Source organism: Eubalaena glacialis, chromosome 5 (assembly GCF_028564815.1).
Source record: "Eubalaena glacialis isolate mEubGla1 chromosome 5, mEubGla1.1.hap2.+ XY, whole genome shotgun sequence".
Taxonomy (NCBI): domain Eukaryota; kingdom Metazoa; phylum Chordata; class Mammalia; order Artiodactyla; family Balaenidae; genus Eubalaena; species Eubalaena glacialis.
This window is the reverse complement of record NC_083720.1, coordinates 44,843,753-44,867,403: the sequence shown is the minus strand read 5'-3', so window position 1 is coordinate 44,867,403 and position 23,651 is coordinate 44,843,753. Positions and strand designations below refer to the sequence as shown.

The window sequence follows — 23,651 nt, the reverse complement described above, 5'->3', positions numbered from 1 at the left end:
CCACATTCTGTGTATGGTACCTCCATCATGCCTAGAGGGAAAGGTGTCCAACTTATCAGGGACATTGTGAAAAATATAATTTTATATAAAGCACCAGACTCTACATTTGCATGGCAGTTAGTAGGCAATCGGTAAATGATGCTATTGTTGTTATTATGATGACACTTATTAGTACAGGAAGAGACACACGCAAGGTCTCCTGGCCTCCACTTCTAACCCATTGTGTTGAGCTAAGCTGGCCTCTTCGTGGTTGGATCTGGGAGGCTGGGCACACCGGGTCCATTTCCCTTCTCTGTTAGAGTGCGAGGGCTGCTGTAACAAAGCACCACAAACTGAGTGGCTTAAACCACAGAAATGTATTCTCTCAAGGTTCTAGAGGCTCTAAGTCTGAGATCAAGGTACAGGCAGGGCCATGCTCCCTCTGAAGGCTCTAGCCAAGAATCCTTCCTTGCCTCTTTCCAGCTTCTGGTGGTTTCTGGCTGTCCTTGGTGTTCCTCGTCATGTAGCAGCATCACTTCAGTTTCTCTCTCTGTCTGTGTTTGTGTCTCTGTGTCTCTCCTGATAAGGATACCCGTCATTGGATTTAGGCCCACCCTAATCCAATAAGACCTCATTTTAACTTGACTGCATCCATCTGTTTACAATAACATCATAGTCACAGGTACTGAGAGTTAGGACCTGAACATGTATTTTGCAGGGACACAGTTCAACCCACCACACCCACCTTCTGGTAACGGGACACTGTGGTTTCATCTGGTCTCTGGATTTAGAAGGGCCAACTCTGACCCAGGCTGGAAAGGTGGACATGTGACCCAAGACTGGCCACCCTCTTGGCCATATTGATTAGTGTAGATGTGTGCATTTATGTCCAAACCAGGCAATGAGATTCAATGCCAGCATTTTTTGGAAACTCCTGCAGAGGAAACCTCTCTTTCTGCTGGACTAAGTTGGGCAGATATAAACCCAGCTCTGCCTGCGGTCACCACACGGACAAGCCTGCCTGGGAATAAGGAAAGCCTATAGGAGCAGCAACAGGGTCCAAGTCCTGAGGATGTCATTTGGGCCCCTGGATCCTACTGTACCTGAATTCAGATACTTCTGATTTTTCCAATGACATAAGCCAATAAATTTACTTCTTTTCTTTTTTGATTATGACATTTGTAATAGTAAGTTTTTCTTGTACTTGCAATTAAAAGTCCCAAATGATACACTGTATTCATCTTCACATTTATGTTTTTCTGTTTTCGTGACAAAGTTTGTTGCATGTCTGTGCCACCATATACTAGAAAAGGCTTGTTCTCTGCTTTCAAACAGCTCACAACCTAGTGTGCAGATGGACAAGGGGCTGTGGACGATATTGGTTGAGAGCCTCAACAGAGAGGACCCAAATGCCTGGGTGCAGTTACCATCTCACCCAACACCCATCACCACCTGGGTTACCTTGGACAAGTTACTCAGCCTCTCTGTGTCTATGCTTCCTGATCTATAAAATAAGAATAATAATAGTCCTTATATTATGAGATTGTTGCAAGGATTAAGTGAATTAATATATAAAAAGTGCATGGAACAATGCCTGATGCTTTTTAACAGCTATGTAAGGGTTAGTTATTGTTATTGAGTAGAAAGTATTCTTCCTAAATTCCCATAATGGCCCTATGAAATTAGTACTATTATTTCTACTTTACAAATAAAGAAACTAAAGCTAACTTTGGTGAATCAATAATTATGTGAAATCTAGTTCACACAATGAGGAAGTGACAAAACTGAATCCAGAGTGCAGTGTCTTTGACATTTGGCCACATGGGCAGGCATGGGTCAGAAGTAGATTACAGAACTCTAAACGGCAGCTCTGAGATCTTTTGGATATTGAACAATTCATGATGACAAAGGGCTTTATAGGGTAATGACTTCTGAAAATGGAGTTTCTTAAGTTATCACATTTGCCCATTTTTGTTGGGCCAGGATCTAGCATAATACCTGACTTGTACTAAATAACCAATAGATGCTTTCTGAGTGAGTAAATGAATGAATGAATAATAGCTTTTATCCATCCCTATACATTAGCTTTTTATCTATATATTATGGATAGACTGGCCTAGAACTAGAGGATGTAAATTGCTAGGACAACTCCTGGGATTCATTCTGATAAATTTTTATCCATTTATTTTCCAGAAATATTCTGAGCACCCACATGTACCAGGCAGCATGTTAAATTCTGAGTGTACATGGGTGGATAAAACCAACACATCATCAGCACTCGTGGAATTTACAATCTCATGGTGGACACAAGCAATAGAAAAGTAAATAGCAAATACAGACATGATTACAAATAATGACCAGAGACCTACCAAAAGGAATTCAATGATAGAAAGTGATGGCTCATGCATAGGGAATTTAGATATTTGGTCATGAATGGCCCTCTCTGAAGAGGTAACATCTTGAGCTGAGACTGAAGGCTAAGGAGGAGCCATGCCAGGGGCAAAGAGAGGAGGGTTCTAGAATCTAGAGGAAAGCATTTAGTGTATCCTGAGAATGAAGGGGGTGGAGTGTCCTGGGACGAAAGAGAGGCACAGTTGTGGTTGGAGGGGCTAGAAGGGGCCCAGATCACACAGAGTCTGAGGGAGGAGGGTCCCACACATGGTGGGCACTCGGTGAACACCTGTGGAATGATGAAATGAATGTTGGATGGTCCATGCTGTGGGGTTGGATTTTACTGTTGCTCCTCAAGAAATGAGCTGCTCTCAGTGGCTATGGCCTTCTTGGTCATTACAATTACTTATTAGATTTGGTTTAGTCAAGAGGACAGTAGAGAATGACAGGAAACACCACAAGAAAAGGAAATCCAAGACGTCTCCAAAATTGCAGGGTTGAGACAGATTTTGAAGCTCTTCAGGATAGTCAGCAATGCTCTCCTCAGCCGCGGACTAACTCCATTTGCAAATTTGAAATGCCTGAACCACAACAACTAATACTGATGAGAAGATGGCCTTTGGGAATTCCACAAAGTCATTAATCATGTGAATTCCAGGTAATAGCCAAGAGCAATGAGAGAAGTCTTTCAGCCTCTGTTCTGGGCCTTGTTTCACCTAGTCCAGAGAGAAGTTACTGAGTAACCGTGTGTTAGGGATTCCTTGGGCTGAAATCAGCCTCCCAGAGCATCCTTCAGTGTTTGGGTCTGTCTGAGTCAAATCCACCCACCTCGTATCCGCAAGTTGTCTTGCTCAAACTAAGCACTTATCTTGTCATTTACTGGTTCCTCAGGGCCCATGCCATAAACTGCAAATTCCTTAAAATGGTACTTAAGACCTTCTAAAATTGGGCTTCAACATCTTTTTACTGTCTCTACTTTTGCAAAGTTTCTTGATTTTGCTTGATGTCAAGCATGTTCATTTCTGTAGTGTCCCTGCTGCTTGGCATGACCTTCCACAGACGCTCATCTTTATCTCTCTGACAGATCCTTCGAGGATAAACACAGATGCCAACTCCTCTGTGAAGCTTTCTTTGACTTAACTAGTTTGAACAGATACCTCCTTCCTTGAAGGCTCTTTGTAAATTAGCATTTCATTTATAAAGTTTAAAGATGCCTACCATAGGATGCCTTAGATTTGTTCTGCCTTATCTCTATTGCTAATGCCTACTCCCTCTCTGAGCCTGTCCTCCACACCTCACAGTGTCATTTTACGTTTATTTCTGAGATTGGGTAATGCCTGTTACTTTTTCTAATAATAACAGTAACAACTATGAACACTTACTAAATGCCAATGTCGATTTACATGTATTAACTTATTTAATTCTCATAAAGGCCATAAGATTGTTATTAGCCCATTTTACGGGTTAGAAAACTGAGGCACAGAGAAATTAAGTGTTCAGGATCACACAGCTAAATGCAGGATTCAAGATTCAAGCCAAGTCCGTGAAGTTCCAAAGCCCATCCTCTAAAAGAATATTCATGTCTTTTTTTATCTTTATCCCCCTATCACATCTCAGCCGTATCTTGCACGCATATGTTAGCTAAATGCTTATAGGATGAAGAGGCAGAAAGAAAAATAAAAGACACAGAAATAGGTAAGAAAAGGCAGAGAGGGACAACCAAAGAGTGGTAAGAAAACTAGCTTTCTAAAACAAACACAGTTTCGAGGAAGGAACTGGAGATGGTGCAATCAGATAGATTAAGGAAAGGGACAATGACTTCAACACCTAGAGGGATGAGGCAGGTAAATGGAAATTAGGGACCATGGCTGGTGAACGCCATGGAGTGATGGAAACCGTGGTGGATGGACAAGCACTAATCGGTCCCACTGCACATTGCCACGCAGGCAAGGATGGGGCCAAGTCTTGCCAGAGCTTAGGATTTTTCAAGAGAAGATGAAAATCTGGATTTTCCGTGAAATTCTTTATTTTTGTAAACTGTTGTCAAGTAGTTCAAATTAAAGGAAAAATAAGCACTCTATGGGTTAAACCTAGGGTGAATATATCAAGATGAAGCCCCAAGCTTAAAGGTCGGGCCAGATTTTAGAGCATCCTGAATGTCTGTGAGAGGACTTTTGGGGCTTATTCAATACTCAACATGCAAAATTATATTTAAACTAGCATGGTTCAATTTGGGGGGTAATAGAACTGTTGCACTGGGGTTAGACTTGTTCATTCTTTTATGGTATACAAACATTGCTTTTTGAATTTCTTTATGGTTTCCTAAAGGAGTTGATTTGCAGGCTTCAAATGAGGACATTTCTTTCACTTCTCAGGCTCAGCCCTGGGCCAGAATAAGATGAGTCATAGCTGGTCCCTCAGTGCGGGGGAGGGATAAATAAGGAGGTTGGGATTAACATATACACATGTATATGTGTACACATATACATATATACCTACTGTATAGCACAGGGAACTCTACTCAGTACTCTGTAATAACCTATATGGGAAAAGAATCTGAAAAAGAAGAGATACATGTATATGTATAACTAAATCACTTTGCTGTACACCTGAAACTAACACAACATTGTAAATCAAATATACTCCAATATAAAATAAAAATTAAAAAAAAAGAATAAGAAAATCCAGAAAAAAAAAAAAAAGTAGCAGGGAAGTGACAAAACCAACCAGGTAACCTGATAATGCAAAGGATTAAACATCTAACGGTGCAACTTTGGGAGTATGTGCTGGAAGATTTGGACAATGAGAAAAGTGGGAATAGTTTGGCGAGGCCTCAGGGAGAATGGGTAGAAGTGGGGCCGTGGAGACAATGGACGTCTGAAATTGAGCAGAAGAAATAATAAAATCAAGGTGATAAGAGCCACTTCATCCTCTTGCCCTTTCTTCCAATTAATTCCGTGCGTATGGCTTGAGTACCTACCGTGGGCTTAGCACTACGCTGGTCACTGGGGACAAAGAACAGAGATGCCCTAAAAATGAGGAGGATGGACCTGGGTTCAAAGCAGCAAAATGCTTAAGACCTAGGCAGACTGGTATGAATCTTGTCCCTGTCACTAATTAATTGTTTGATCTTAAAGGAATTTCTTAGCAACTCCAAGTCCTAGTCTCTGTATCTGTAAAATGGGGAGAGTAGTTCCATCAATCACATAGGTTTATTGTGAGATTAACAAAGAATATTTGTGTAAACCAGTCAGCACAGTGCCTGCCACATAGTAAGGACTTAATAAACAATAGCAATTACTACATTTACATGTAAATTCTCCAATAGAAGAATATAAAAGATATAGTGTTGACCCAAAGGGGGAAATTATTTTCTATCTCTTCCTTTTATTTGTTTCCTTCATAGCATGCACTACAATTTGAAATTATGTTCCCAAAGGCTTATTAGTTCTTCTGTGCTACCTGTACCCCCAACCCCCCATTGCAAGGGGCAGGAAAGCAGGGAGTCCATCTGCTATATCCACCTTGGCCTCCCAATGTTTCCTAGCACCTAAGCATATGTTAGGTACCTACTAATAATAACATTTTTGAACACTCATATGTGTGGATTCTAATCCATTCTAGTGCATTATCTCATCTAATCCATTGCAGCAATCTAAAGGATTGTTGCTATTATTCTCTCCAATTTAAAAATGAGGTGACTGAGACATACAGAGATCGAGTCACTTGCTCAGGTTCACAAGGCAGGTAAGTGGTAGAACCAGGGTTGAAATGTGTTCTGGCCAATGCTATAGCCCGTGCCCCCATCCAATGCCAATGTAGTATCTGTAGAATAAATGCATTAATGAATGGGCAATGGAAAAAAGGCTCACAGGGGAAGGGACAATTTAATTGGATAGGAGGATGAGTAGGAGTCTGCAGGTAAACAAGGGACAAAGAGTACAAATGTGTGCATGCATGAAATGAGATAGTAACTACAGGAAGATCTAGTATAGCAAACAAACAAACAAATAAATAGTGTGTGTGTGTGTTTGATAGAGACAGAGAGAGACAGAGATAGACAGAAAGAGACAGAGAGACAGAGAACAGGTCTTAATGAATTTGGGCATTTTCCTACAAGCAGCGGAGAAAACACTGAAGGGAAAACATGGGGCACAGTTAACTTCCCTTTCTATAATCAACCTTCTGGTTGTAATAAGGATGAATCACAAGTTAGAAGAGAATTGTGGCTCTGTGAGCAGTTTCAGATATTTCTGAATTTGGAATGTTTAGGTATTAACAGGAAGAAACATTTCCAATTATAGTTTGGAACAGTCCACAAGAATTAATGAGAGCAAGACTCAACCTTATTCAGAAAGGGGTTCCCTAAATGGATTTTTGAGCTTTTCCCGTTTTTGATCCAATATTGGACTGCACAGTCCTGCTAGGTGTTACTTTAATTCTTGGGCTGAAATAGCCACGTAAACACAAACGTGGGCAGGCACTAAACTCTTGGACCATCTTTAGTTTGGGAATTTAAATACAAGGAACGGTTAGGTTTTGCAGTGGCCATCATTCCAAAACATAAATCACGCCAAATTTGTTTGAATTCCTGTCTTTAGAAGGTTGTGTGTTTTGACAAACCTTGCAGCAAATTTGGTCCAGCTTTTGGATTTGTAATGAAACCTGAAACCAAATGTGCTGGCCTGCCTTGGGGTCCTCTTGAAGGAAAGAGTTCCAAGCAGCCTTACTGTAATGCCTTCCCTAATCTCATCCTGGCAAGAGATGTTACTGTATTGGGCTGCACTGGTTTTGGGGTGGACTCTGCAAACATTTCATGCACTTATGGAAAAGGACTAATCAAGACCACAATTTGGGGGCATTTCTATGCCTGAGTATTCTTAAGAGTGTAAATTGCAGAATTAGCAATACCTTATCCCCTGTTGGCTAGTGACTTAGAGATACCCCAAGACATGACTGGGGCAGAAAGTTAATTAATCTGCTTATTAAAAAGAAGAAATGTCTCATTTGCATGCATTTACATTTAAGTCTTGCATGCATCAAGCTTTTTGGTGGTCTTTGCTTTCTTTCCTCAATACCACTGACCCAGCTAGATATTAGCTCAAAACATTTACATTTTCTGCATCTGGGCTTTGTTTAAGGGGTAGATGTCTGGTTATCATTGGTTCCAGCAGAACTTGATTGTCATACAGATCATTTAATCTCTATAGACATCCTTTCCCCTCCCATGGGCTGTGCGAATTTTCTCCCAGTTATCACATACCGCAATTGAGAAAAGATTCATGTACTTGACCAATCTTAGAAAATAAAGACCTTGTCTCCATTAGAGTTGGACATGTTATTTGGGGATGAGCCATTCAATTATTTGTAATTTCCTACTCAACTGAATTTTCCATGGTCATTTTTGTGGGAGTTTTCTCTTTCTTGCTTTTCCTCTCTTACTCGGAGGTCTGCTTTGGCAGGGTTTTTTTTTTCTTTTTTCTTTTTTCTCTCTCCTAGGGAAAGAAGACCACTGCACCATGGGTGTATCTTAGGCATTCCACATTCCAAATAATCGTTTTTTACCTGAAAATGCTTCAGTGACCTGAATCCTGGCCCCCTTAAACCAGCTTGAATGAAGCTTTGGGAGAAGGAGAGGGAGGGGGCTGGGAAGAGGGGTGATTGGGGAGGGCAAGGGGTAAGGAGGGGTTGAAATGCAAAGACTCTAACAAGCTCTTGCTTGGAACAACAGTAAGCAAAATCAAAACTATAGAGGAAGATTAGTGCAGAGGGAAATCTGCATGGGAGTGAATCACCAGCTCAGTTACCGGGGACCACGATGCCCCCGTTTCTGTATTTTGTAGTCATCACATTTCTGAACCATTACAACGGTGTGGCTGTCAGGGGTGAGTGGCTCTGGCAGCGGTTAAACCACCTATATGCTAACAAGCTCAGCAATCAGATTATGAAGGGTCCTGGCTAGGGGAAAATAATCCAACCAAACCTTAGACCTCTGTCAGGCTGTGAGGAGAATTATATTTTTGAACTAGTCTACAGTGTGGACAGGAAATGACCTCTCCACAAACTGCTTCTTTAAAAACAAGCAGTGGTGCCTAAAGCTATCCAGCTCCCCTTTCTCCCCCTCTCTCTCTCCCTCCCTCCTTCCCTCCCTTCCTCCCTCCCAGCCTCCCTCCCTCTCTGAAGCTCCTGCTCTCTCCCTCCCCTCCCGAGAGCTCTCCCTCCCTCCTCCCTCCCTCCTCCCTCCCTCCCGCTTGCTCTCCGTCTCTCTCTCGCTACCGAGGGCTCCCACAGCAGTTCCCAGCCAGTGTGTTCAGCCTGCCTGCCTGCCTGCCTCTGTGTGTGTGTGCGCGCGCGTGTGCGAGCGTGTGCGTGCGGCTACTTTGTACTGTGAAGAACACAGCCCATGTGCTCTGCATGGACGTTACTGCTACTCTGTTTAGCTTGATTTTCGACAAGCAGGCAAGATGTCCAGCACACCACATGACCCCTTCTATTCTTCTCCTTTTGGCCCATTTTATAGGAGACATACACCCTACATGGTACAACCAGAGTACCGAATCTATGAGATGAACAAGAGACTGCAGTCGCGCACAGAGGTAAGTACTTCAACCTTGGGTGTGTGTTTGTGTGTGTGTGTGTGTGTGTGTTTTTTTTTTTTTTCAAACTGTGCCTGAGCTTTTCCTGGGTGGCTGGCTGCATTCTGCGGGAAGTGTCCCACTAGATACTACCACGTACGTGGAAATGAGCGCCAGCATGAATCCACTAGTTTGAACGCTGGGTTTCCAGGCACAGCAACTCTTGGAGCTGGGGACAGTTTCTGCCGGAATCTTGAAATAGACAACCCAGCACTTGATTCGCCTGCCGGGTGTCCAGAAGTGCTGCTCTACCAGAACTCTGGCATTTTCAGGCTCTCAGTCGGTCCCCTTAGTGTTTCTTGAGATAGAATTCCGAGGGATTTGGTGATCATTTGCACCCAGCAAAATAATTTTTTTTAAACAAATCCCAGAGGAAGTCTGCTTGACCGGCATTTGCTTTTCAAAGTCATCAAAATCGAGGTGAAAAGGGCAGAAGAACCACCCTTCGTACTTTTCAGAACTAGCCCTGGAGGGGCATGTTTGTCTATTTCCGTGTTAAATTCAGAAACCAGTTGCTTGGGGCAAGGGGTTCTTGACTTTCTTTCCTCACCGGTGGGAGTGTCTCCCAGGAGCTCTCACTTCCACGGGAGCTGGCTCAGAATTCAAGTCAGCTTGAGTTTTTGCATATTGTGATCTTGTGCCCCAGAGAGAAGCCTCACCTACTCGCAAGCAACTCTGGGAGCAGAGAGGAGACAGGACTTTCAGAACTTTGTAAATGCAAAACTCCAGACCGCCTCCTGCAATTTAAATATTTAATGCCAGTTGACTTTTCCTCTGTGCTGGCTGGGCTGGTAGGTCCTACTGCTGGGCTGTCCATTTGCCTTTAAGTTGGGGCTTTGTGTTGAAGTGTTCTGAGAAGGAGTTTGTTATAGGGGCACCAAAGTCACTTTAGGAAGTAGAAATCGCTGGGAATTCTGTCTTCTCTGCAGAGTACAGATACCCGGAGGGTTGATGGCAAAGAGCTTTCAGGGAATAGCTTTGGTAGAATTTTAGGTAGAAGCTTGACTCTCAATTCTGGAAAGGGACTCAAGGTTGTACGATAAAATAAAACACACTTGCTTGAATTGTTAACAGAGCCACGGAGAATTCATGATGTTTAATGTATTTAATATAGCTAACAAGATGTGACCTGCTTTCTGATTGGCTAACTGCTGGACAAGGACTGATTTTAAAAAAAAAAAGCTGAGCTGTCTTTATCACTGCTATTTTCTTTATATGTTAATACATCATAGATGTTAAGTGTACTTGATGATACCCTTGCTCTCCCCAGAAGCCAGTAGCTTTTATACAAGTGTAAACTCTGTCGTGCTAAGGGTGGTGAGCTGTTGACAGAAAATGATATTTGTGTGTTGTTGTGTGTGTGTAGTTGTGTATGTATGTTACAATTTGTATATTGCATTCAGATCTTTGCAACTGTGTATTGGAATCTTAAACTCTTGCACAAACTATTGATTGTCGCAGCCTGCTTTCAGAATTAGGAGGACAGAAAATGTCATACAGTTCAGGCACACATAATTGCAACACAGATTTGGAGTTAAAAAAAAGTCTTAAAAATATGATTAGTTTTAAAAAAGAGACCAGGGGCCTTTATGGATCAATTCTTGAACAGCGGCAGGATTTAAAAAGAACCCGTGTCCATGTTACATTTTAGAAAGTTTTTGAGGAGTTGTAGAAGGAGGTTTTCCTCCATCCTTCTCAGTTAAGAGAGCAGGCAGATTTCTCTGATACCTGTGTTCTCCTCTGCCCCTTAGTTATCACCTGGCCAGTTCTGAGCTAGAATACTTATCTGGAAGACTTCTCTATCCTGGTCCTCATAAAAATCTGCAGGATGCAATAAGGTCCCCCGCATTTGTTTCACATTTGAGAGAAAACCTTTGAAAGTCCCCCATTCATAGTATTGTTTCTTAAAACTGGCACATTATCTTTTGTGAGAGCTAAACTCAGGAATTCCTAACTTTTGGATTCTGGGGTATTACTTTTAAGTAGAAAACCTGCTTCACAGCTCAAGATACTGGAGAGGAAAGCTTGCTATGACAAATCTTAAATATTTTTTTAAACCTCGCTGACTGACAGAAAAGCACTGAGAACTGTTTTCTGGTATGTTCTAGAGCCAACCCTGAACATTTCTTCCCTTAATTAGATCTTTTTTATAATTATCCAAATAATTGCTCTGACACTTCCTTTTTTCTTTGCCAAGCAGTAAAGGATGTCACGAACCCAAGGCCATAAGTTTGTTTTCATTTCATATGAAAAAAAGGAGAGAATCAAATAATTGCTCCTAAGATATATAAATATTAACATTCGATATTAGATTTTGATCAGTTTGTAATGGAAAAAATATTTAGAAAAAAATAACTTCTTGAAAAAGTTACATTGTGCACTTATCAATATTAATGGTGACTATTTATGGTAAAGTTGTTCTGAGCCCTAGAGAGGGATTGGTTGGAATAAAGTGCAGTAATACCCAGCAAGAGTTATCAGTTTATTCACACACAAAATCAAATAGATTGTTGAGTGATTACTTTTAGAATTTAACTGATGCATCCAACCATTTTGGACAAGAGAGACTCACTCTCTTCTCTCTCTCTTCTGGTTCCTGCTTCTATATTACATGGTATTATTTCATCGACTCCTAATATCGCGCTCTCACACACACATACACACCTATGTAATACTCTCGATTCTCCATTCTTTTTCGAACGTAGACTTGCCTAGAAAGAAATTGCAGCAAATCAGTTTCAATGAAAAAATTATAATCAAGTTTGCAGAAATTTCCTAGAAACCTCCTTCTTTATGGAAAGGAAAAAAAGTAGTAAAGAAGCATGGTGCTCACCTACACTCCTTCCATAGATGACTCCCCCAGAGCATTCTCTCCTGGGGATTGATGCATTTCTTCCAATTAAATACAATCAAATCCCTTCAGAAGCTGGGTAGTTTTAAAAAACACTGGATTGGGAGTTAATCCTTTTTCGAACTTGTTTCTTTCGCTTATATGGATCTTGGTTCCTCATAAGCAAATTATCTGCAAAGGCCTCTTTAATTTAAAAATTCAGATTTTACCAAAGTCCAGGGTTTGGTTTTCTTTAGTATGAGAAAGCATTGTGAACTTGAATAATGAGCACAGACATTACTTCTTGGCTCACGGTATTTAGTTCAAAATCACAAATGGTACTAAAAAAATAGGGTCATAGTGGAGAAAACATTGCAGGGAGCGACCCTGCCAGTCTTGTTTAAGGCCAGTGCTGGAAGCAAGCAGTTCCTGGGACAAAGTAGGTGCTCAATAAACATTTGTGAACAAGCCGATCATGAATCAGTAGATGACAGAGGAGAGAGAATTTAACTATATCACTGAAATTGGCACCTTTCCTGAGAAGCACAATTCTGATGCCTTTGGGGGTCCTGGTACCTCCTGAAGCTGCTTTAGGGACCTGCTTCCAATTCTCCTAAAAGTGCTCATCTCCACATTCTCCACACTTATTGCATCATGAGGCAATTTAGATCCCTAATCTTTGTGGCAAAGGAAAGCAAGTGTCTAAGAAATTACGGGACCTCATTTCTTTTTAAAGGAATATGAATGCATTACGAAGCAAACAAAAACAACACAAATATGTTTTAAATGCTGTTGGCTATTGTGGGAAATAAAATTTTTTTGCAACACCAGAATCTCAGTGGAATTTCATAAAGAAGTACATAGATGTTTCCCCCTCTTTTTAATTGAAATTAAGAGAAACTCTTGGAGCTTTGTGTCAGTTTTGGTCACTGTAATTCCCAGGCAGTAGGAAGAGGGCTATGTTTTCCATTGTGTATGTTACCATGAATTGACCTGAGATCTTCCAAAATTCATTTACCATTTGAATGGTCTTGCTGTCTCAAATGTATTTTGAAAGAGCGAAACTGCACAATTTTTAGTTTAACACTGCACACAGAGTACCGTCAGATAGGACTTAAAAATGTGTCCTAACAAAAATAACAGTATTTTTTTCATTTCCTGAAGTCTGTGCTATGAGATTAAAAATATGTATAGGTAAAATATGAGATCATCATAGTGACCTTCATTTTTAGTGAAAGGATTTTAATAATGTTGGATTTTTATAGAATTTAAGAAAGTTTATCAAGTTATAAAAATTTTGGATATTGTAGACAACTTTTTTTACCTTATTTCCTCATTCAAATGACCAAAAATGTCTCCATTCCAATGAAGATGTTTTTAAGTACATAGATTTTTTTCAGGTTGGCAGTATGCTAATTTTAATAAAATACCACAAACACCAGGAAAGTGTGGGTACTATGATGTATTTCTTCTGTTTTGAGGTTTTTTATTCTTTTATCAATATTACACATCCCACTCCCAAAGAGAAAACTGTGATTACAATGGGAAGCTGCCATGTACACAAGGATTTTATTAGAATTACGGTTTTTAGTTTTACGGGATTTAATATGAACGTTGAAAATATTTGAAGACCTTGAAATTTAAATCTGCTGCTTTCACCCCGCTTCAGCTCAACTCTCCAACTCCCCGGGGAGGGGGTGGGAGGGGGTGGAGGGCTCTCAGTCTTTTCTTTCAGCTACATTTTTATATACTTTAGTCACAGGGTTTCCCGTTGTAGCATCATGTTTATTCATGGGGTAGCTTAGTATCATTGATGTTCAGATGGAACCTAGTTAAAATGAGATTAGGTATTTTGGATAGGTGGAAAAAAAATGAAAACTGCTTTGTGATAAACTTGGATTTTTTTTTTTTTTCCTAGAAATTTAGAAAGAAAAATGGTGCTGTTACTCTGAGGCATATGAATGATTTTCAGTGTTAAACACAGAACTTTCCAAGTTTTTCGAAGGGGGTTGGTGAGGAGTAGGGGGAGGGGGGATTAGCAGTGGTAAGGAAAGCTATTTTGAAAATGTTAAATGAAACCAAAAGTGAAGTTTTAAAAAATAAGAACTTCCAACCTCTCTTATTTTTCAAGATCTCTACATGGCCTCAGAAAACAAATTGCAGGACTCTTGTAAGGATTTTATTTTCCTGAGGTCTTTTTTTCCCCCATTTTCCTTCTATGGGAACTGTTTTTAATTAAAAATTGCTGCAAACTAACTATTCGTAGGAGGCCAAGAAGAAAAAAAAAATCTCTCAGCTCACATTCAACACAGATTCTTATCAGCCTAAAATCAATGCACACTTAAATCTCTCCCCTTTTGGTGTGTAAATTATGATATAGGATTTAAACAGTATTCATTTTTTAAGCATTTAGCTTTTTGTTTGGGTTTCAGAAAGAAATTAATTTAAAATATATGGAGACAGGGCTATAAATCTCCTTTTATTACATTTGTCCACATTAACCCATTTTCATGAGGACCACAGAAAACCCCCTTTCCAAACAAGCAAACGAAACAGAAAACAAACAACCCCAAATATCGTCAGGAACAAGATTCATAAACTTACTTATTTGGATTTGGTTGGTGGGTCTTGGAATATAATTGATCTGGAAAAACAAATCTCTTTTTGAAAGTAGCAGAAGACAGACCTTTAAAAATGTGTTCAGCTGATGTAGATATGACATATACCTTTGTCATTTTCTGACCAAAATATTTTCCTCCTTTCTTTCCTTCCTCCTTCCTTTCCCTTCCTCCCTTCCTCCCTTCCTTCCTTCCTCCCTTCCTTCCTCCCTCCCTCCCTTCCTTCCCTCCCTTCCTCCCTCCTTTCCTTCCTTCCTTTTTTTCTTTTTCTTTCTTTCCATCTTTCTTATCAATCTGAGCTTAGACTTTTTTTTTACATTTAAATTCTGGCAGCATGCGTCTGAACATAGGCAACTATTAATACTCGAGACAAACTTCAGCCCTTCCTTCAAGAATTTCTATACTTCAGGCAATGACAATATCTGTGTCTGGAAATACAGAGACGATTAAGACCATTTGGTAACAAAGGGTGACATACAAACCAGTTCTTACAATGTAGTGCCCTGTTAGGTTAATACACTGTGCCTTTGTATATTGAAAGATATACACCTTCCTGAAAAGTAGTCGTGATGATAGTAACTAGCATCTATGGAGGGGTCACTATCTGTAGGGCCAAGGTGCTAAGTGCTTTCTGTACATCAGCTCATGTAACCCTCATAATCACCTCCTGAGATGGGTACTCCTAACATCTGCAGTCTTACTGATGAGGAAACAAAGGGTTAAGTAAATTGTCTAAGGTCACACAGATGGTAGTTTAATTTTAAAAGTTATGCTGTTAACTGCTTTGCTATATAGCACTTCTCTGAGATAAGAAATACTAGCAAGGATTTTCGTTTCACCTGTGGAAATTTATTAGGTGAATGCATTCATTTTTTCCTTGGATAGGTTGACTAAGGCAGTGGCTGGAAAGATGACCCCATCCACCTAACCTGGTTGGACTATTTGCCTCTCAGATGTCTGACTCATTTCAAAAGGGACCATATGAAATTCCAAAGGATGGAATCAGAGGTGGAAAATATACCCTGGTTATTGAAAAAAAAAGAACCAAATTCACACTCCCTATTAAAGAATGAATATTTTCAGTATTCATTGAAGTGGCCTTATCTGAAGATGCACTGGACTTGTTGTGGAACACTATGCATAGTTATCTAAGAGTTTAATTTTTTAAACTTAAAAATTTTTAAATTTCCATTCAGTGCTTGACTCTTCTCAGGTGTGTTCTGTGGAAGATGGTGGTTTAATTATTTTAAACAACAATGGGATGAGTAGAAAAGCTATCCCATTTTTGGTGGTGCCACCCCTCTCCAAATATAAGATTAGGAGAGTAAATTAGAATTTGGCATGATGTTGGCTTTCTTTGCAGGTAATCAATTAGGAATCGTAGAAAAAATAAAGGCATAGAGGGAAAAGAGCTCCCAACATGCGTTGGTTTCTTACTATCCTAGTTTGACCCTAAGAGGCAGTCTGTCCACATCGTGTGTCTTTGGATTTCCTCGTGGGAAATGAGGTTTCCTTCCTAATCCTGTAGCCTACTTTAGCTAACTGTGACGCCGCTGTGTTTGTAGTAAATGCCTGCCACTTATTAGAGACAAGATGGATCTCTTCATGTGATCCACTCCCAAGCCCAAGATGCATGTGTTCTGGTTCTCCTTTAACAGATAAGGAAACGGAGGCTCAGAGAGGTGAAGAACAAGTCCATACGTGGGCATCCCCGGGGGCTGGATCTTTTGACTCCCCTGTTCAGTGCTCTGCCCAGAAGCTTGCTGGTAAAGCCTACCTGCTCCCTGTTGGAAGCCCTGACAGCCACCCCTTGCCCTCAATTTACTACCGCTTTTGACCAGCCTAGTTTGAAGTTATAGTCTTCCAATTAAAAACAGAGTGCTGAGCGTTAAAGATGTGGTAGATCCCTCTGAAGAAGAGGAACCACCCCTGTTCTGGGGACATCACAAGCCCCCATCCTCTCTTTTCAAGATTTGGATGGTCTCCTAACTATACTCTCTGCTCCCTCTTTCCACTATATAATCTGTTTTCCCACAAGCAGCCGAGGTGATATTTTTGAAGCAGAAATCAGAGCACGTCACTCTCCAGCTCCCCCTCACACCTAGAATAAGCTCCAAACTCCTTGCTCTGGCTTTTAAGGCTCTATTGATCTGTTGTTTCCTGATGGCCCAGTCTTACCACGTGTTCAGCAGACTCCAGCCACAGGGGACTTCTTTGGATCCATTAACTTGCCAAGCTTGTGCATACCTCAACACCCTTGCCCTCAGTGGTAGAATGCATATACGGATTCCTCCATAGTAACACTTATAAGTATTAGGAAATCTAATTTGAATTAGAATTTGGCATGGTGTTGGCTTGATTTGCAGGTAATTGATTCAATGTCTCAAAGAAAATAACGACCATGAAGGATGAGTCCTAGCACTTAGTAGGCCCTCTACTGATCAACTTAGATGCCCCCTTCACAGAGAGGCCTTCCTTGATCAGCTCATTACCCCTCCCACACACAATCTCACTTCACTTTCTATCACATGCCCTGATCATTTTCTTCGTAGGAATTATAGCAAGCTGGTATTTTTTTGCTTCTAGTTTATTTCTCAAGTGTCAATAGAATATAAGCCGCGTGGGAACAGGGCCTCGTCTGTCTCCTTTACAATTGTCTGCCCAGTGCCCCATAGCACATAGTTGATACGCAAAATATATCTGTTGAATAAAGGAAATTACGTTGTACCAGCACTATCCAGACTGACACTGGAATTTACCTTGAATCTTCCCAACAATCACTGACAACTACAGTTGGAAAAGAATCTGTAAGCCTAATAGTCGGGTGAGCGTTTACAGATAGAATGTTCAGCCAGACCTGCAGAGAAAAGAAGCCTGGAGAGAGGAATTTCTTCTGTGAAAGAAGTGTTGAGCTGAGAACTTTGCCCTCTGGGTAGTATGAATCTGTTGGGAATCTCCTGACTTCTGCTGAAGAATATTTACACCTTTCTCGTTTGCTATTTCTACTACTTCTCTCTTTGGGCCCCTCCCTGAGGGCCCACAGCCATGAATTATGATATGAATCACAATAATACCTTACGTTTCCTGGAGCACTTTGCATTTTGGGAAAGTGCTTTCAGGGCCATTAATTAGCTTATTTGAAGTGATTTATACAACAGAAAATGTGGGAAGTTATGTTAGTATATGATGTGGTTTATAATGTCTTTGTGTTTATGAATTGTGTGGTTTGTGTTGTGTGTGTGTGTGAATGTATGTGCATATGTATGAGAGAGAGAGAGACAGAGACAGAGAGACAAGAGAGAGATATTTGCTCGCCCCAATCAGATTTTGTTCGTGTATGTGTGAACCTTCTGGTTAGGAAACATGAACAACTTTTTTTCCACTAGTGTTTTTTTCTTTGGAATGAAAAGAGTAGCGTGCCTGGAATGTAAAGATCTGAACTGAAGTATGACTTATAACAAATCAGATTTGGATCCAAACCCTGGCTCTACCTCTTGCTTGCTGTGTGATCTTAGGGCAGTCATTTAACTTTTCTGAACCTTCATTTTCTTAGCCTGAACTTTATGTTGGGAGGTGAATGGCTAATGCATGTAAAAATGCCTGGTATATAGTAAGGGCTCAATAAATGGGAACTATGATGATGATGATGATTATGCTGCCCTTTTCTCTGCCCCATCATCAGAAAATTAAGTTGTGTAAGTCATGCAAAACATTGCTTGATTTCTTAAAAGTATCTTTATTTGCTTATTTTTTATTGAAGTATAGTTGATTTACAATATTGTGCTAGTTTAAGGTGTACAACAAAGTGATATACGTGTGTGTGTGTGTATATATATATATATATATATGTTCTTTTTTCAGATTCTATTCCATTATAGGTTATTACAAGATATTGAATATAGTTCCCTGTGCTATATGGTAAATCCTTGTTGTTTATTTTATATATAGTGCTGTGTATCTGCTAATCCCATAGTCCTTACCCCTCCTCTCTTCCCCTTTAATAACCATAAAAGTATCTTTAAAAATATATCTTACAAGGCTTGCACAAGCATATTTCAATTTAATGAATGAAACTTGCAGTGACATGTAGGATTTGTGGGTTTGGGGTTCTTATAATACGTGACAGAACCATCAGGGCGTTCCACCATCATATAATAGTGATGACACAATAATCATACACCTTCTTGTGGCTGTGATCTCCCCCAAAGTCCAGGTTATAATTAACTCTTAGACATACCAAGGTTAAAGACTAAGAACTGATCAATGTATGGGACACACGCACACCATTCTGTTGGGGAAAATCTGTGTTCAGGGTTTGCTCTAGCTAAGAGCTCAGTGGAGACAACAGAACATTGAAATGTTCCCCTTCACCAGTGCCTTTGCAGGGCCATCTAAACAGGGACCCTGGGGAGGGCTGGAGAGCACACACCCACTGGCCTTGATGGGCCATTTTGTCTAAAGAGGCGCACTTCTCAAAATGGTGCCTGGCACGGACTCCTCCAAGGGAGCTGTGTCCATACTGGGTGAAGCCCAGAGCCCCACCTGCGTGTCTGGAATGATAACAGCCCTGCCAAACGGATCCACTGTGACACCTTGTGGCTTACTCCTTAACACAGTGCAATGTACACGGGTGGAACTGGTGATGCTCTGAACAGCACCATGTGGCATCTATCTGGCCAGGGGGATCAGGTTGACAGGTAGTAAAGCTACCCGCCTCTACTTTCTTTATGGATGCAACCGAGTGTTACGATGGGCTGCTTTGTCCCACCGACTTCAGTGTACAGCCTCCCTGATTTTTCATATTGAATTCCTTAAATTACACATACCTTCCTACACTTCATTTCATTGACTAGGTCACCTGTGATTTTTATGTAGAATTCCACATTAATAATAATTTTTAATCAACCTTTCTAGAGAAATAGCTTACATAACTCAAACATTACATTGTTTTAAATTTAAATTTAATACATATTAAATGAAATATAATTTAAATTTACATTTGTTTTAATATATGTTATTTTTTTTGAGAGGGTAGTGCTTTAAATTTGGCCTCCCATTATGGGTCATTTCTTAGGATTCATGAAAATTTGATCTTGAGACTGAAAAGCTGTGTAGACAATCAAAAGTTACACTAATAATTTATACAAGGCTAACCGTTTGGCAGTACGCACACACACAAAACCCTTCTTATGCCTTATAATGTTAGCCATGATTACCCTGCAGTTGGCTGAAATTTCTTCCTTGAAATTGAAATTAAGCAGTTGGTGTGTATCACGTGCCTTTGAAAGGTTCTGATACAGAAACTTTGATGGAGCCTATGACTCCCCAGTTGGCTGAATCCTAGAACTTCAGGGCTGGAATAGATGTGAGTGATCATCTAGTCCAAACTTCTGATTGTGGAGATTGTGGAAGTGCCGAAACCAGACACAGGTAACGCTTACCTGGACTACAGCCTGTTGTGGATACAGAAGTGGTCTCAGGTTTTCTAAATCATAACACTAGCTGCCCAGGTAATACCCAGGAAGCGGCCGCCTCAAACACTCCTACCTATCACTAATTTGTACTTCAACCCTACAAACACTTTTCCTTTTCAAACCCCTTTCTTCTTTCCAGTTTTCCAATTTGCCCTAAAATGGTATCGATCTTTAGCATCATGCTACTGATGTTGAAAAACACATCACTAAGCTTTATTGCTTAGAATTTATGACTGTTTTCCTTGCCAATTTATTTAAAATAAAGTTGCATATGTTTTAAGATATAGGTCTACTTTTTCTGATTTTAAGGACTTGGTTCATTATCAGTAATAGAATATTTGTAAAGTACAACAATGTACAAATAGGTAAATACAAATTATCTTTAGTTCTACTATGCAAAAAATTGCTGTTAACATTTTAGCATATCAATCTAAGACAGACATCAGCCTTTACATGCTTAGGGACATACTGAACACCCGTTTGAATCCAGCTCTTTTAACTAAAATTATGAGTATTTCACCATGTTCTTAAATCTTCTTAAAATTTTGAGTTGCCTGAATTATTTACACAAATGTTTATGTTTTTAACATGATATATATATATATATTTTTTAACATGATATATATATTTTAAAAATTATCCAGCTTCTTTGCACCATGATTTGATCTCAAGGAAATAGCATTCTTAGTAATCAATCTTGTCCCAAGTGAGTTGGAGGGCTGCTGATATAAGGAGTTAGCTATGGTGCCTATTGTGATTACCATTAACATTTAATACTAGTCAAAAATCTTGCACCCAGGGCTCTCTGCCTACTTTTAAGAAAATTTTTCCCTCCCATTTGAGGGCAGATCATTTTCCCCCCGTTTATCTTTCCTTTGTTTTATTTCTGAGTCGGGAGGCAACCAGCACACAACCTTGTGCAATGTCTGTAAATCAAAAGATTTTTGCACAATTCCTACTGCAAAGAGGGAGGTTGAATTCATGTTAAGAGTTAGTGTTGATCTAGAACCAGTAGTTGGGATACAGCCAGTTAATTTATGATACCGTTTGAAGGACATGTCTTCAATTCAAGGAGAAAAGTGATATCTCATAAAGTGGGCTATGTCATGAGTTGTACGCAGTATTATCTTATTTTCCTCACTGGATCGAAGAGCTCCTTGGGGTCAGGTACTATCTTATTCATGTTTTATCCATCATGACAATTGACAGTCTTGGTGGCCAATTGCAGTCTTTTTTTTAAAGGTACATTTCACATTTTGTAACTAGATTCTGAGTTATCACTGTTTTTATATGGGTGATATGCATTTTATAGATAAGCCTCACACACATGTTCTAGGAAAGAGCAGTCATAGCATGCAATCAGACTGTGTCCCCTACATAGCATGAGCATTGAATGATTAACTTCTGGAGTCCAGCAGACTTGTTTCTCTCCTTACTATTTGTGTGACCTTGAGTGAGTTAACTCACCCTTCTGTGCTCTGGATAATGTGGGGATGATAATAGAATCTACGTCCTTGGATTTTTATGAGGATCAGGTGAGATAATTCTTATAAAGTGATGAGCACAGTGCCTGTGCCCTCTGAGTGTTCATTACTATGATGGCGATGACGCTGATTTGCTTGGAGGATGTTGAAGTCTACCATATGTGATATTACTGGTCTGGAGGTGAAGAGGGCAGAATGCCTAACTTGAAAGGGCTTAGTGAGACCACAGTAAGGATTTGCAGAGAAGGGGGGATGAATGGGAATTTGCCAATTTAAGAATAGTGGTGGAAAGGATGCTTTTGGCTGAAGGAAAGGCATAGGCAAAGAAAGTGAATCTCAAAAGGTGATGCTGTGTTTGAGGAATGTTGAGGGTTTTGGCATAGCTGGGGCTTAAGGTCTAGGGTGGTTGTATAAGTGTGTATATATGTGTGTAGGGTGGGGTTGGAATGTGGTAGGAAATAAACCTGGAGAGAAAGTGAGGGCTGTGAAGGCTTCGTTATGTCCAGTGAGGCCGTTGGTCTCTATCCATTAGAGACTATCTGATGGACTTCAGTATAGTGAGTATGAACAGGGCCCTGGCATGATTATTTAATTTCTCAGTGCTTTGGTTTCCTTATCTGGAAAATGACACAAGAGTAGTCCTCACCTCGTAGGTTTTGTTTTAGGGAATTTCATGGGATGAGGCCTTTAAGCTTTTAGACCTGCTGGTCCACCACCTCACTACTATGTAATAAGGATTCCATCAACATTGGTTTCTACTCTCAGGCAAAGGGAACTGATAAAGGTACTTTTGGGCCCGGGCAGTGAAACCAATGATGTGCCTTCGAGCAAGGACACTCTGGTCACTTTGTGGAGGGCAGACTGGCAGTCTGTCTAGGAACATATTTGTCTGCTGAGAGGAGGGGGTCAGTGGATGGGGAGATGCACAAAGGAAAAATGACACACATTTACTGGCTGTCTGAGCTATTTTTAGCCTAGCCTGTCTGAAGCAAAGGATGGATTTTCATGGCATTTTTTTTTTAAATGCAAAATTACTGTAAGCCAAAGTTATGTAACTTGCCTAGGGACACTTTATTTGTCCACCAATGAGGCCACTGTGGGGTCCACAAAACTTTTAGCAGCCACTTTAGAGGGTGGCTCCCCAGGGTCGCCAACCCTGACTTTTCCTCCTGCCTTGACAGAATTGGGAAACTCGAATTGATGAGCTGGGGCTTCTGGGAAGATCCCCCCCTTACCTGGCAGCCAGCCTGGAACCAGGACCCCAGAGGGAGATGGCAGTGAGTCAAGTGAAGAGGCTGGATGGGGAGTGAGAAGACGGGTTGAAATCCTTTCCCACCCAGGCCACGTAACATGGGTCTCTGTGCCTCAGTTTCCTTGGTGTAGAATGGGCAGAACAATAGGTCAGCATCCGAGGAAAATCTTGGACACTCAGTGAGACGGTGGAGGGACACTGCCAATACCAGGAGGTATTGGAGGGTGGCTCTGCCCTTCCCTACCTGGAATTTCATGTCGTATCGAGGGCCAAAGAATTTTGTTCAAGAGTGTTTCTTAGACTCTTCTCACGTTTTCTTTCCTCCCTAAACTTGAGCCTGTGACCTTAGGTAAATCTTTCCCTTTCCTGAGCCTATTTCCTCTTCTGACAGCTCTGGATTCGAAGAGATATGAACTGCAAGGTATCCTTTCCATCACTATTTTTATTCTGATTCCCATTAGGTGGACTGTCTGCTTCTGTTTTTAGTCTCCCCAATGAAGCATACAATCAAGGTAAATAATGTGCTCCTGACATTGAGACTCCTGCCCCTTTTCTCCCACCTCGCTTGCTGAGGGGATCTTGCTGAGTCACAGAAAGATTTTTCTTGCTTTTCCTCACATACTGGCTGGAGCTGGACCACCACTCTGGCCTCCTCACCCTCCGGGCACCATTGTCTTAAAACCTGCACATTAAAGAAGGTCCGGGGATTGTTTTTTCCGGTCTTTATAAAAAACCTCAAAATGCAAATGCAGGATGTCCTAAAATCACAGAGTTCAGAGGGGTCCTGGTACCGTTAGTTTCTTTCTTTTTTTTAAAGAAAGGTTAAAATTCATCCGAACCAAGACTAGAAAATAAGCTTAAGGTGTTGTTAGGTTATTCCGAAAAGACTGTTAATGCCTGTTGGCTGAGTGCATTAAACTGCTTTGAAATGATCACTTGTGTGTACTATTTTAAAAGCTGCTTGCTAGGAGAGTTATTTAAACCTGTT

General features: G+C 40.6%; 1 protein-coding gene across 8 annotated transcripts in view; it reads left to right on the top strand.

The window, feature by feature from the left end:
• The first annotated feature begins 8,482 nt into the window (after positions 1-8,482).
• Positions 8,483-23,651, top strand: part of LDB2 (LIM domain binding 2) — a 391,280-nt gene continuing 376,111 nt past the window's right edge. For 4 of the 8 annotated variants that reach the window (XM_061192122.1, XM_061192120.1, XM_061192121.1 and 1 more), the window contains exon 1: positions 8,488-8,966. In XM_061192122.1, coding sequence (XP_061048105.1) covers positions 8,835-8,966 — 132 coding nt within the window. In that variant the 5' untranslated portion in view covers positions 8,488-8,834. Of the gene's footprint in view, positions 8,967-23,651 lie in introns of all 8 variants that reach the window. The other 4 variants (XM_061192126.1, XM_061192123.1, XM_061192125.1 and 1 more) reach the window with 2 other exon arrangements.